The following is a 14,834-nucleotide window of genomic DNA, read 5'->3' as shown; positions in this document are numbered from 1 at the left end:
ATTGCTCTGGAAAAATATGATACTAGCTACACTGAGATATACTTCTCAAAATCAGTGCATTTGCTGTTGTGGAGAACAATATCTGACAACCATTTTCATCTGGTACTTATTCTGTAAGATTTAATCAGCAAGGAGGTGATTAAGCCTTGTATGAGAGACATAATCATATAACTCAATCTATACCTGAAATATTTCCATTGGGCAGAGTTGCATAAACCTGTTTAAGTGATACACTTCACATTATTTGTATAGCATTCTAACTGAAAAGAGCAAATATTTGAATCCCTTTAAAATTACAGAGCTAAAAAATTAGAGGTGGACATCTTGAGAAGTATTGTGTGGTAGGAAGTAAGATGTGTAAGGAAAGAATCACTGAGTAGAAACCAAGATATAGGGAGGAAATATAAATGTTATTGAATCCCTATCTGATAGATGCTTTGTTTGTAAAAATAAGGGCAGGGCATCTGTATTTACTATTATTAATGCTATTATTTGAGCAATAACTTTGGAGCCCCTGGAGTTTGAAATGATTTCATCTTGCTTGCAAAAGACAATAAAATGATGATAAAGTATATAAACCTGAAATGTGTTTTGACCTTTATTCTACATTGGGAAATATTTTGCTAAGGAAGATGATTGTGTCATTCATGTAATAGAGAGCAGGATAGGAAAGACTTCCCCATTTAGTAGAAGATAAGAAAAGCACTGCTGGGTCAAAACAAAGGTACATCTCAATCAGCACTCTGTCTGTCTGTCTGTCTGTCTGTCTCTCTCATCACTCCCCGCCCCCAGGAGCTCTGGGCAATGGACATGGTTCCCCCACTGCAATTATGTTCCCACAACAGTCCTTTGAGGATAGGATTAAACTAAAATTAAGTGACTGGCCCAAGGTCACACAGCAGGCTTCATGACTAAGGAGACATATGAGCTGGGCTAGTCGAGTGCTCAAACCACTACATAATATTTGGTCTCTTAGGTCAGCTTCCACAGTTAACCAGCTAGATGTCTCTAGACATCTGACCTTTTTTTTTGCTGATTCTGCAGTCCCTAGTGTCTGATATTGCTGATTTATACTTCCTGTTCTTGGAAGTTCTTTTTAATTATTGAGGCTAAAAACAATGGAATAAATCTATCTTTATTAGCTGTTGTTGATGTGCCAAGCTTCAGTTTATACAATACCTTTGCTTGGTTGAGGAACAACCCAGCTCCTTCAGTTCAGATATACAGATGATATAATGTACCAACTGGCGCCTACATGCTGATACTCTTCTTCAAGAAAAAAGGGGCGTTATGCAATCTCGGCCTTCATGTGATGAGATTTTTCTGTGGAATCCACAGATTAAGCATAATTTCATATGTCTAGTGGAATATAGTATAGGTGACACTCCTCACGCACTTGATGGCCCCATTTAACAGCTACTGCACCCTATGCCAGGACTAGCACTGATCAGTTGAAAAATAAATAAATAAATCAAGAGTGAGAACATAGTGGCCTTCCTTGAGGTGATCATACTTACCGTGTAAAAACCATTGGGATATTCTTAATCTTGTGTGTTATCCATGACCCTTGAGTACTCTCAAAATAGTAATTTCCAGACTCTCCATTCTGTTCAGCATTTGATCTTCCAATTACTCCGTGCATACAATGCCCTGTGAGTTTGTTTCATCTGCATTATTTGGGAATTTGCTGATATATCCAACAAGATGGGAAGGAGATAAGAATGGAGCTAGGAGTATAGCAGAGATGAGGAAGTTGGTGTACTGGAAAATGCTCATGCAGATTTTATTCTGACAAAATGATGAAATCACCATCACCCAAGGGAACTTATTACCTTGTAAATCCCAAAGATCTTATGAACGATTGCTGCTATATTTTACGAAAATGCAAAGAACTGTTGTTTACTACCAGAGGACTAGAATAACTAGAGTCTTGATTTAGATTGCTATGGGCCAAATAGTGGGCCCAAAAAAACCTAAGCTGCAGGAATTGTCATGGATATGGGTATAACTATAGGGGGACAACTGCTGAACATGACCAAGAAAGTTATTCAAGACACCTATGTGCATAGAAACAGGGCTAGCCTGGCCCCATATCTAGATAGGCCACAAAGGGAGTCTAGAGGCCTAGAATAAAATAACCTTGGAGAGGGGCATAAAACAATAGAGTTATGACATTGTATTGCCATGTGTAGATTAGAAGAGCCATCATACTAACACATACAATGTTACGAAGACCCAGGGGCAAAGAGTATCTCAGAATGGCAGGAATGTCTAACTTCATAGAAGCTGGCAATATTATAGATGTACTTGTGGAGGGACAAAAGCTATCCAGATGTATGAGAACATTGTAATCATGAATTCTTCATAGACTTTATTGACATAAAACGTAGCAAAAATGAACTAGCTATTGTTATATGTTTCAATAATTTATTTATTTATTTTATTTATTAAACTTCTATCCCACCCTCTCCGCAAGCGGGTTCAGGGCAGGTTATAACAGTAAAACATAATTTACATTTAAAACAATAAAACCACAGAATTAACACCACCCCCAGACAGGGCCTTACACCCAATCCCTGCCAGTAATACACAAATGAGTGGGCAAAAAGGAGGGGGAACAGATCTTTCAGTCAGCTGTAACTCATATGGGAGACCAGATGATCACATGGCCCCCTGACAGGAGGCCGGTTAAGAGGCTTTCCGATGACTGCTGGACCAGCCTCAAACATATGTCTGGCAGAACATTTCAGTCTTGCAGGCCTGTTGGAACAATAGAAGATTCTGGCAGACCTATGTATCCTCTGATAGAGAGTTCCACCAGGCCAGAGCCAGGACTGAAAAGGCCCTGGCTTTGGTTGAGGCCAGTCTAGCCTACCTGGTGCCTGGGACCACCAGTAGATGTTTGTTGGCTGATCTCAGCACTCTTTGGGGCACATATGGTAAGAAGCAATCCCATAGGTATGCCAGTCCCTGTCCGCTAAGGGCTTTAAAGGTCAAAACCAATACCTTGAATTTTATCTGGAACTTCACAAGGAGCCAGTGCAGCTGCTGCAAGATGGGAGTCATATGCATTCTAAACGGAACACTGGAGAGGACACGTGCAGCAGCATTCCGGATCTGGTGTAATTTCCGGGTTAAACCCAAGGGAAGCCCTGCGTAGAGCAAGTTAACAGTAGTCCAATCTGGAGATGACCTTTGCATGGATCACTGTCGTTAGGTCCTGGGTCAAAAGGTAGGGGGCAAGCTGCCTGATCTACCAAAGATGGAAAAAAGCAGACTGGGCCACTTCTGTAACCTGGGCCTCCATTGGCAAGGAAGCATCCAGTATCACTCCCAGACTCCCGACCATCAGAGAAGGCACCAGTGGCACCCCATTGAAGGCCAGGAGCCAGATCCCCAAATCTAATGGTCCATGATTCAAATAGAGGACCTCCGTCTTTAGTCAATTTTGTTTCACCCAGCCAGACACAGCCTCCAAGGCTCTTACCAGGACATCTGGGGCAGAGCCAGGCTGGCTGCCCATCAACAGATACAACTAGGTGCCATCCATGTACTGCTGACAACCCAGTCCGAAACTTTGTGCCAGCTAGGCGAGGGGGTGCATATAAAAGTTGAACAATAAAGGGGAGAGTATCACCCCTTGCAGGACACCGCACTCCAGTGGGCAGTGCAATGACAGCTCTTCCCCAAGCGCCACCCTCTGTCCCCGACCACAGAGAAAGGAGACAAGCCACTGTAAGGCTGTCCCTCATATCCCCACATTGGCGAAGTGGTGGGTCAACAGATCATAATCAACCATGTCGAATGCTCTGACAGATCTAACAGCACCTACAATGCTGACCTGCCCTGATCCAGCTGCCTATGAAGATTATCTGTGAGGGCGACCAGGATTGGAATGGGTCCAGGAAGATGTTTCAAATACAGATAATCTTTTTTGGTGTATGAAATCATAAAAATAATAAGTTAGCCAGAAATTTGAGTCTCTGAAGCACCTATTGTTAAAAAAAGGGTTCCGAAACCCTATAAATATGTCAAGATAAATTGATAGTAAGCTTCTTCTTTGGAGGGGCTTCTTACCTGTGACCTTCATATCTTTGAGTAAGATACTTTTTTGGACTCATGTAATGGTGTCCTTTAATGATCTATGTAGTTGTAATGGATGATATGGGTTTCTGTTGGTTGAGTTGATATCAAGAATACTAACTTATTTTGTAATGATAAAGGCTTAAAATGGAAGCAGAGACTCCATCATTGTCTTACTTGTGTACAATGCCCAGCAATGAACCTAAGAAGTTATCTGTGGTGTGTCTCTTGCCAGGACTTAAATGATTTGATATAGGAAAGCTAACTAGATGCTCAGGGCTTCTTAATAGCACACCAATGTGAGGCATGAGCTACAGTAAGAAGGACACTACACAAGCCACAAGCGTGTGGGTAAAAAATGACTTATTGATAAGAGCCACTGAAGCACTGGCACAGCATAGGGCTTGGATCCCTGTTGATTATATTGTGTTTTCATTTGCACTGTATAACCCACCTTGGATCTCAGTGAGAAAAGTGGACTATAAATAAATAATAAATGATAAACAACAATAAATAATAACAAATAATAACAATAGTAACCCAACTACCGATCAATGGTGAATACACCCCAGCCCACCTGCTGGGCTCTGATCATGGGATGGCAGGAGATATAGCTCCCACAGGCAGTTACCCTGGTGGTTCCCTGCTCCCCCAGTGAAGCCAGTCGACTACCCACAAGCTGGGTACATCTCAATCAGATTCCCCCAATCCCTTACGGGGACTCCAAAATGGACTGAGACATCCAACCGGTGCAGCCTAACTCCTTAGTGGATCTGGCCCAGTGCTTTGAACTGCTCCACAAATTGTAACAGCACAACAAAGGAAACAACAGGCCTGCTCCACAAGCAATACCCAGGGAGAGTGAAAAAGTGAGCCTGTGTTGTCCTCAGCTCACCACAAATGGTGGTGACATGTGCAGTGATGCCTCTTCTGCCAACTCTTCCAGCCCCACATCTGCCAACTCAATGATTGACAACCCAGTCAGACAGTGGGAGAGTGGCTCCTCCTCTGTTCTGGACCTACAGCATAGACACTGTGGTGAAGCACTCTGTTTCTCTCAAAAATGGCACAGCCATAGTGGACCCCTCCTAGCAGTTGAGGAAGGCTCCTCTTCCATCGCCTCACCATCTGTCCACAATTAAGTCCCAAGGTGAGTCTGCAAGCCACCCTTATAAAGTGTGCTGCCTAAGAACTACCACCATATCCTGGTGTTTGTGTTCACTTAGTGAAATTAATAAAGATCTTAATTGCTTACCCAACATCATTGTAGGTTTTGATATAATAGACAACTTCCACATGGAAAATCTGATTTAAGAGAACCCACCTGAGTTAAGATTAGAGTTAATAAGGGGGGAAATTTGCTAAAACACTGGGTTGGATCAAACCATCTTTGCTGCTGCTTTTACTACCCTCTTTGACTACCCAAAAAATTTATACTGGGAATCATATGACCTGAATGCATAAATATCATCCTCCATTGAGGACAGAAACTCAAGTAAGGAAGAGAATTGAGCAAGATCTGAGTAACAGATCTGGTTAGATCCAACAAACAATAGTTTTTGTTTGATCCAAACATTCTCTCAAAGCTAAGTTCTTTTCTTAATCACACGTGAACACTGGAGGATCATTAAGTCCCATCTGGGAAGTCATATTGCAGCTTTGGAAACATGTCCCTGAGGTTCTAAAGAACCGTATATTATTCAGGAGCAGTTTAAACCAGAAAAAGAGTTCATTTTCTGTGGGTACAATATCCTAGTTATCTTTCTGCCTACCTATGATGGTGATGGACATTCTGGACTTGAGTAGCAGTTTCCCCAAAGCTGGTATAAAAAAGCCAGTTTGATGTAGTAGTGGTTAAGAGTACAGGACTCTAATCTAGAGAACCGGGTTAGATTCCTCACTCCTCCACTTGAAGCCAACTGGGTGGTCTTGGGTCAGTTACAGCTACTAGCTCTCTCAGCCCTACCCACCTCACAGGGTCTTTTGTTGTGGGGATAATAATAACATACTTTGTAAACTGCTCTGAGTGGGTGTTAAGTCATCCTGAAGGAAGTATTTAAATCAAATGTTATTATTAATATTATTAAAACTTTTATAGGTTTGCTTCACAAATCCAGAACAAATCACCTACTTTTATTTTCAAGGGATACAAAGATTGCACCTCATAGGAGTAATCCCTGAATGACTTTTGGGTTCACAGAACAGTCACCTTTAATGGACTATAGGTTAGTTTGTTCCTGTTGTGAAGCTCTCCTGGAACCATTCTTTTGATAAACCTCACAGACATCCTGGAATGCAATCTGATGGTAAGCTCCATGTGATTCAGTATCATGTTGTAACGAGTTTCTCTCAAGTTTTTTGAAAATCAAGGTGTATTTTAAATAATGATTTGAAGATTCAATTCATACTTGAGGGTGAATTTGTGACAGTCCTTTTATTGAAATGCCTGAAGCCAAACTTGGTATAGAACTTTTTTATATATATATAGTGAGTTAGAGAGCAATCATGAGCTGGGCCATTTCCACACACATTGAATAATGCACTTTCAATGCACTTTAGCAATCCTTTGGAAGTGGATTTTTTGTTCCTCACATGGAAAAGCAGTTCCAAATGTTCACTAAAGAGTATTGAAAGTGGATTATCCAATGTGTGTGGAAGCAGCCACAGTCTACTCAGAATCCCAGTCACATATATTCAATAGGCCTCACTAACTTGGAAAGTGGTTTTGTTTTTGTTTTTTTGCAGGGGGCGGAGGAATTGGACTGTTAGCCATAACCAAGGAAGTTGCAATTTATTTTCATTATACCTTTCCAAAGTGTGTGAAGCAGGTGGCAGTGCAACTCTTAACAAAGTTACACCCTTTTAGGTATAACTTGCCTAAAGATAATACTGTGGGTATACAAACATTTAAAATGTAAGGCTGATAGGCCATAGAAGATTGAAGGAATATTTTTTTATATTCTCTCTCTCTCTCTCTCTCTCTCTCTCTCTCACTCACTCACTCACACACACACACTCACTCACTCACTCACAGAGAGAGAGAGAGAGAATGAAAGAGAGAGAGCAGTTCCAGTCATTTGTAAAGTAGAACCAAATTAAGCAAAGAACTAGAATTTTGCTTAGTTAAGTCTGAGAATTTTGGTATGTTAATTTCTCTTCCTTCATTACTCTCGCTCAGTATTGTTCCTATCAAACTTTTTTCACCTGCTCTTCCGCTGGTAGACATGGAGGAGGGGCACACTATGGCCACAGACAAGTGGGGCAGAAAGAATGCCTTTAAGGACTGTAAAGACAAACTACATGTGACACTGGAATGCCATGATTGGTACTCCTGATGTGTTACTTGAACTACACAATAAAAATGTAGGTATCTCAATATTCATCAGAGCTTCAGAAAGTAGATAAGCAGCTTCAGCTATTTCCTACGTAGCTCTTTCCCCAATTAAAATGCATTTATGACCCAAATGCAAAATTTTGCTAGCAAGAGTGACCAAAAAAGAAAACAAAGAAGTCACACTCACACTGAATTCATGGAATATTTATCCATTATATAAAAGTTGAAGGTCACTGTCTTGAACCTTATTTTAATTTTTGAGAACTGGAGCTTAAAGATGTATAAATATGCTGTTTGTGTTTCTTTCAGGTTTACTTTCCATATACATTCATTGTGGGTATTTTTGTCCAGCCTATTTGCAGTGCTGATCCCCATTTTGTTATTTTTTTTATATTATTGTATGTCATTTAAAGTTATGCAAAAAAATTATGTATTTTATACATTATATGCTATTATGTATCTCTTATATATAAATGCAAGCATCAGTTTTACTACTGGGATTTTCTATTTTGGTATAGATGACTGCATTTTCATCTTGAAAAACTACAGTTTTCAAACCTAATCACCGCAGTCCTGAAAGATTGCAACATCTCAGTGAAGAAAATTATTTTCTAGTCTGAAGTAACCAAGTTCAGATCAACACTTGTCCTTTGCTTAGCCCAGATATTTTATAGCTGTGGCAGGCTGGGAAGCTTTTCCTAATACTAAATTTCAGTATCCATACTATATGTTGGGGTTGAGGATGCAAGAACAAAGCAAGAGTTCAAGAATGCATGCATCTTGTTACTTGGTTGAATAACATTTGTTGGCAGTTGAATGTAGGAATTGATTCAATGGGAAAACACCATGTTCAGGATGATATGTGGTGACATGCAATTTCTATTTCTCATTTCTCTCTGTTATCATGATGGTTTAAATATTTTTAATGAAACCATTGGAGTAATTCCATGTGTTCTGTGGCTGGAACAGTAATGGACCCCAGCAGGAGAAACACAACGGTGGTCACAGAGTTCCGCCTACTGGGTTTTGGCCATCATCCTGGGCTACACGTTCTTCTTTTCATTACCTTCCTCCTGATTTACAGTGCTGCCATGCTTGGAAATCTCCTCATCATTGTATTAGTTCTGTATGATCGGCATCTTCAAACTCCCATGTACTTCTTTTTGGGGAATTTGTCTTGTGTGGAGATTTGGTACGTATCTAATACACTGCCCAAGATGATTGCCACTTCTCTCACTCTAGAGAGTACTATTTCTTTCAACAGCTGCTTCACACAGTTCTTTTTCTTTTGCTTTCTGATTGGTACAGAGTGCTGTCTTCTGTCAGTGATGTCCTATGATCGGTATTTAGCCATATGTAGACCACTGCATTATAGAACCCATATGAATAAAAAAATACGTTTCTCACTTGCATTTGGGTCTTGGATGAGTGGGTTCCTGGGAAGCACTGTACTAACAGTTTTGTTTGTGCAGTCTGCCTTCTGTGGTCCCAATGAAATAGATCATTTCTTTTGTGACTTCATCCCTTTGGTCAAACTCCTGTGCAGCGACCCTTATCTAATTGCTTTGCTCACTTTCATCCTATCCATTACATTCACCCTCCCTCCATTTCTGCTGACTTTATCATCCTATGTTTGTATCATACTCACCATCTTAAGAATCCCATCCACCACTGGGAGGCAAAAAGCCTTCTCCACATGTTCCTCTCATCTCATTGTAGTCACCATTTTTTATGGAAGCATAATCATAGTATATCAGCTCCCACACAGTGAAACTCTGGGTGACCTGAACAAAGTCTTCTCTCTTTGCTACACAATCTTGAACCCCCTGGTCAATCCTCTCATTTACAGCCTCAGAAACAGAGAGGTAAAGGAATCCCTTAAGAAAGCACTTCTTCAATTTGTATTAGTTGGGTCTAATTTATTAAAATAATTGCTAATGAGCATAGTTTTAAGTTGTAGAGGTTAATCAGTATGTGAATGTCACTCACACTGGCAGATCAATAGAAAGACAAATCCCCACCATACTCTGCATTGTTAATGTGTTGCACATGATGTCTGGGATCCGTAAGTACCTTCCATTATCAATGCAAAAAATATGATAGAAGGTTATGACATTGTTGACTATGTCAGACCTGTTGGAATGTAGCTTTTGTGGTGATGTAAAATAGAAGAAATAAATATTGTTATTTCTGACCCTATGCAATGCATGGATGGGAGACCTTCTAGGGATCATGTATAAGTTGTGCTAAACTTCTTGAAAGAAGAATTCAGTAAAAACACAAAAAATATACAGTGATGTAAGAAATGATTCATGGAACCATGCTGTTGGAAGATTAAACAAAATCCTCAGCTTCTCAAAATCAAACAAAAACCACTGACAGGTTAATAACAACAACAACTTTTGGTTTATATACGGCCCTTCAGGACAACTTAATGCCCACTCAGAGTGGTTTACAAAGTATGTTGTTGTTGTTGTTGTTGTTGTCGTCGTCGTCGTCATCCCCATAACAAACACCCTGTGAGGTGGGTGGGGCTGAGAGAGCTCCAGAAAGCTGTAACTAGCCCAAGGTCTCCCAGGCTGGGAAACAAAAAAATGTACACTTTACATTTGGTTCCAAGAGATGAAGTTCACTGGCCAGACTAGAGACGTCATTGCAGTTAGGAACTCTGAAACACTGGGTTTGATCCAATTAACTCTATTTGACTGGGCTTTATATTATGTAACATAATCTTATCATGTTATCTAATGATTTTGAACGTAATACTTGTTTTCTATCTTCATTGATATTTACTAATCTGTAATAATAAAGTGATTCATCCGTTCGTCTGTCCATTCATTCATCTGTCTGTCTATGGCAGACATCACTCATCAGAAAATAAAACCAGGCACTGCAAAATTGGCCATGGGGTTCAGAATGTCCATGGGACTGGGGGTGCCAAATATGAAGGGAATCTTACCATCCTGGCACAGATTAGTGCCCAAACATATGGCTCATTTTTTAAAACTTTCAATATTGTGGGTATTTGCTCATGATCCAAATAATACATCAAGAATTGAAGAGAATAGACCTTTATGGATTATGAATATATTTAATTCTCAACATAGCCCCATCTGTAAATACATAAATCCAGATACTGAAGCTATAAACAGACAAGACAGATCTTTCTATAATCCTGAGAAAAGCCCCAGATTTGCAGGGGTGTTCACCACCAACGACAACAAATAATAGATGTCTGTACATTTAAGAAATTAATGTCCTCTGAGATCTCAGTGGCCATTGTGAGGTTGTTAGGCAAACAGAACAATATGGCTTGGCTAGTCTTCAAACCTTGCATTATGTCAGTAAAAGAAGTGGGAGGGTCCTTTGCAGGGCTATTTCCAAGTCAACCCCTGCTTTTCTCCTCCCAACCCTGAATGGAGAATTAATCAGACTCATCAGGAAAGGCCTAAAAGAAACCCCTCGAAACCTGCTCCCATGCAATTTCCAGAATTCACTCAAGTATGATAGTGGCAACTGGATGACTTGATGCCACACAAGTTACCTGAGCAACTTGCTAGCACACAGGTTTTTCACTTGGGTCAGATTTTTCCCAGAGAGATGATGCTGGAATGGGAGGAGGAGGGAGAGCCAGGGTGATGTAGTAGTTGGAAAGCCAGACTAGGATTTGCAAGACCAAGGTTCAAATCTTCACTCTGCCATAGGATCTTGCTGGGTGACCTTGGGATAGCTTTAGCTATCTCACAGGGTTGTTGTCAGGATAAAATGAAGGAGAGGAGAATGATTTAACTGGCTTTGGGTCCCAAATGGGGAGAAAGGTGGGCTATAAATGAAGTAAATAAAACTTATATAAAGATAAAAGCATCTGTCCATTTACGGGCAAGCATAACTCCTCCAAAAATGAAGCTATATTTCACCACTGACTTCAGGATGATCATAGGAGTTGCAGTGCCAATGATAAAGGGAATTGGAACATTCTGTCCCACATAATATTGCCAGACCCCCACTCTCTTTCTGCATTGGAAGCTATGGTGACCTGTGGCAGGCATAACTCACAGAAATTAAAGCCAGGGATCTCAAAACAGGCCACCAGCTTCAGATGATCCTGGAAGTTGCAGAGCTAAAAATGAAGGGAATCAGTCCATTCTGGCCCCGATTAACTCCACAACATCCCTCTAAAGGCAGCACAAACACAAGAGGGTGGAAAATATCTACTCTGTGGCAAAACAAAGGCGGTTCAACAGCTTCCCTGGCTTATTAGATCCTGTGTGGTGTAGTAGTTAGTCTGTTGGAGTAGGATAACGGAGATCCATGTTCAAATCCCCATTCTGCCATGGAAGATTGCTAGCTGATTTCGGGCCAGTCACACACTCACAGCCAGCTCTATCTTACAGGGTTGTTGTGAGGATAAAATGGATTAAGGAGTACAATGTAAACTGCTTTCGCTCCCCATTGGAGTATGACATCGATTAGAAATCTAATTTTACCTGCAGCTCACTTACAAAAGATGATCAATCTTGCTGTTGCTTCATCTAGATCTGCTGGAATTCTTTTGACAGGAGGCAGAATTGCTCATTCAGTATTCAAAGTACTGTTCAATATGATGAATGAATCAAGCTGTGGGGTTGGCAAGGGGAGCAAACAGGAGGAGAACCTCTAGTACTAAATAAGACAACAGTATTTCTTAATTATGAGGTATTGTGGCAACTTTTCATCAGTATTTGCTAGTCTGAGTTAAAATTTTTGTCAATGATTAGGGAATTTGCTAAAGCATGGGGTTGGATCAAAACAGCCTTCCTGCTGGTGAAAAAGTAAACAGATATCTCCTTTGACTACCCCCCCACCCCCCAAAAAAAACTATGCTGAGGTTGATAAGGCCTGAATGTATGAAAACCACGTGGGATGGGGACTCTAGTAAGGAGGAGAATTGAACAAGGCTAAGTGACAGATCTGGCTGGATCCAACAAACAATATTTTTTTTAATGCTGTTTGATCTAGACATTTTCTCAAAGCTAAGGTCTTTTCTTAATCACACATGAACCCTGGAGGAAGATTGAGCCCCATCTGGGAAGTCATATTGCAGCCTTGGAAACATGTCCCTGAGGTTCTAAAGAAAGGCACATTGTTCAAGTGTGTCTTATAACAGAAACAGAGTTCTTTTCCAGTGGGTACAATATCCTAGCTATCTTTCTGCCAGCCTATGATGGTGATGGGCTTTCACGTCTGCAGTAGCACGTTCCCCAAAGCTGGTATGAAACTGATATATGTTTGTTTCATAAAAACCAGAACAGAATCTACTTTTATTTTCAAGGGATACAAAGACTACACCCCTTAAGCCACTTATATAGGAGTATCCTCACATGACAGATTTGGGGGAATCACAGAACAGACACATTTATTGGAGTATAGACTATTGTGTTCCTATCTTAAAGGTCTCCTGAAGCCATGCTTTTGATAAGTCTCATAGACAGCTTGGCATACAGTCTCATGGTAAGTTCCCTGTGATTCATTATTATCATGTTATGATGGGTTTCTAAAATTTTTGAAATATCAAAGTTTATTTTAAACAATGATTTGAAGATTCAAGTCCAGCTTGAGGGTAAATTCGTGACAATCCATTTTATGAGATGGCAGGGGAATTTAGGGCCAAACTAAGTTTTTCCATGTAGAAAGTAAGTCAGAGAGCAATGACAAACTGATCTACTCTGAATCCCAGGCAGGTCAATTCAACGGGGCTTACTAAACTGTATAGTGTTTTTGTAGCTGCAATTTTTAAAGTGTGAGGAAAAGGTGTCACTAAGGAATGGCAGTGCAACCCTAGGCAGAGTTATGCAGTTCTAAGTCCACTAAGGAAAATTCAGCTATTTAAAATATATGGCTGGTGGGCCATAGAGGATTGATGGAATCATATTTATTATTTATTTAATTTCTATCCAATCTCTCCACTATGTTTAATGCTTGAGGTAGTTTACAACATATTCATACAATACAATACTAAAATAATATAAATACAAACATTTGAAGCCAATAATACAATATTAAAATGCAAATGAAAAGATAAAAACCAGTAAAAATAGCAAGAATACAAACATTAAAACATTTTATCCTCTCTTTCTTTCCCTGTGTCTCTCTCACACCCAAGTACACAGAGAGAGAGAGAGAAAGGGAGAGAGAGAGAATGAGAAAGGGTGCAGTTCCAGTAATCTGTAAAGTGGAACTAAACTAAGCAATGTTGAAGAGCTGGAATTTTGCATAGTCGAGTGTTCTGAGATGTTAATTTCTCTTCCCTTATTACTCTCCCTTATGCTGGGTATCATTCCTATGAAGCTTTTCTTTCTCATTAGGGATGGAGCCAACGTGCAATTCTGCTGGTAGAAAAGGGGGAGAGGTACACTTTGGCCACAGCTGTTAGAAGGAGAATACCTTTAAGGACTGCAAAGCCAAACTACATGCGACACTAGAATTCCATGATTGGTACTCCTTGGCAGTTTCCACACACGTTGAATAATGCACTTTCAATGCACTTTAGTTATCCTTTAGAAGTGGATTTTGTGTTCCACACATGAAAACCCAGTTCCAAATGATCACTAAAGAGCATTGAAAGTGCATTATCTAACGTGTGTGGAAGCAGCCCTTATGTGTTATTTGGACCTACAAGTCAACCATGTTGGGATCCCAGTATCAACAAGATCTTCATAACTTGGGAATGCAGTGCCAGCCAGTATTTTTTTTCCCTTTGCTCTTTCCCTAATCAAAAAGGCATTAATTACCCAGATCTGAAATGATGCTTGTAAGAGCGACCAAAACAAACTCACAAACCTACCATTAAATTGAGGGCATATTTATCAAACATATATCTGATTGTTGCATGGGGAAAACAGGATGAGAAAAAGGCATTAGATATTGAAAGCATACCTTAATTCTTACTCAACCCATGTTGGGTTGAATTTAGCCAAATGAGCACATGTCAAATAAGCACAATTTGTTACAGACAGGATATAAATTTAATTGTAGGCAATGGATCAAAGCATTAGCTGCAGTAGTTTTTAGCTTCATTAGATCTCTTCACTATATACTATTTCAGAATAAATTGGCAAATGGTGGGGTCCCCATGTAGCATTTGTAGAGATAATATTTAGAAGCTACTTTCTAAAAATGTTTATTCACATTTTTTTGGGCACCAGCAAATTCTGAAAGAAATATAGAAAAAATCTATTGATTTGTATACTTCATGTATACCCCACTTTTTCTCCCTTCTCATTTTTTTCTCACAACTGCCCTGTGAGACCGGCCATAAGTCAAACAAGCTTCCATGGGGTTTCAAAGTTCAGTCTTCCAGATTCTACTTTGTCATTATGACCACCGTAACATGCTGGCTGTCTAGATTTGCCCATTGTCTGGATCACCTTTTGAAAAA

At 40.0% G+C, this 14,834-nt stretch overlaps 1 protein-coding gene across 1 annotated transcript; it reads left to right on the top strand.

Moving 5' to 3' along the window:
• The first annotated feature begins 8,388 nt into the window (after positions 1–8,388).
• Positions 8,389–9,348, top strand: LOC129339176 (olfactory receptor 10A7-like). Its single transcript, XM_054993780.1, has one exon. The coding sequence runs from the start codon at positions 8,389–8,391 to the stop codon at positions 9,346–9,348; it is 960 nt and encodes a 319-aa protein (XP_054849755.1).
• The last annotated feature ends 5,486 nt before the right edge of the window (positions 9,349–14,834 follow it).

The sequence above is a fragment of the Eublepharis macularius genome, chromosome 12 (assembly GCF_028583425.1).
Source record: "Eublepharis macularius isolate TG4126 chromosome 12, MPM_Emac_v1.0, whole genome shotgun sequence".
Taxonomy (NCBI): domain Eukaryota; kingdom Metazoa; phylum Chordata; class Lepidosauria; order Squamata; family Eublepharidae; genus Eublepharis; species Eublepharis macularius.
Note: the sequence above shows the minus strand (reverse complement) of the source record. Positions and strands in the feature narration are given on the sequence as shown.

Bases quoted from the DNA above. Each gene is read 5' to 3' on its own strand.
- LOC129339176 (XM_054993780.1), top strand. From the start codon at position 8,389: ATGGACCCCAGCAGGAGAAACACAACGGTGGTCACAGAGTTCCGCCTA.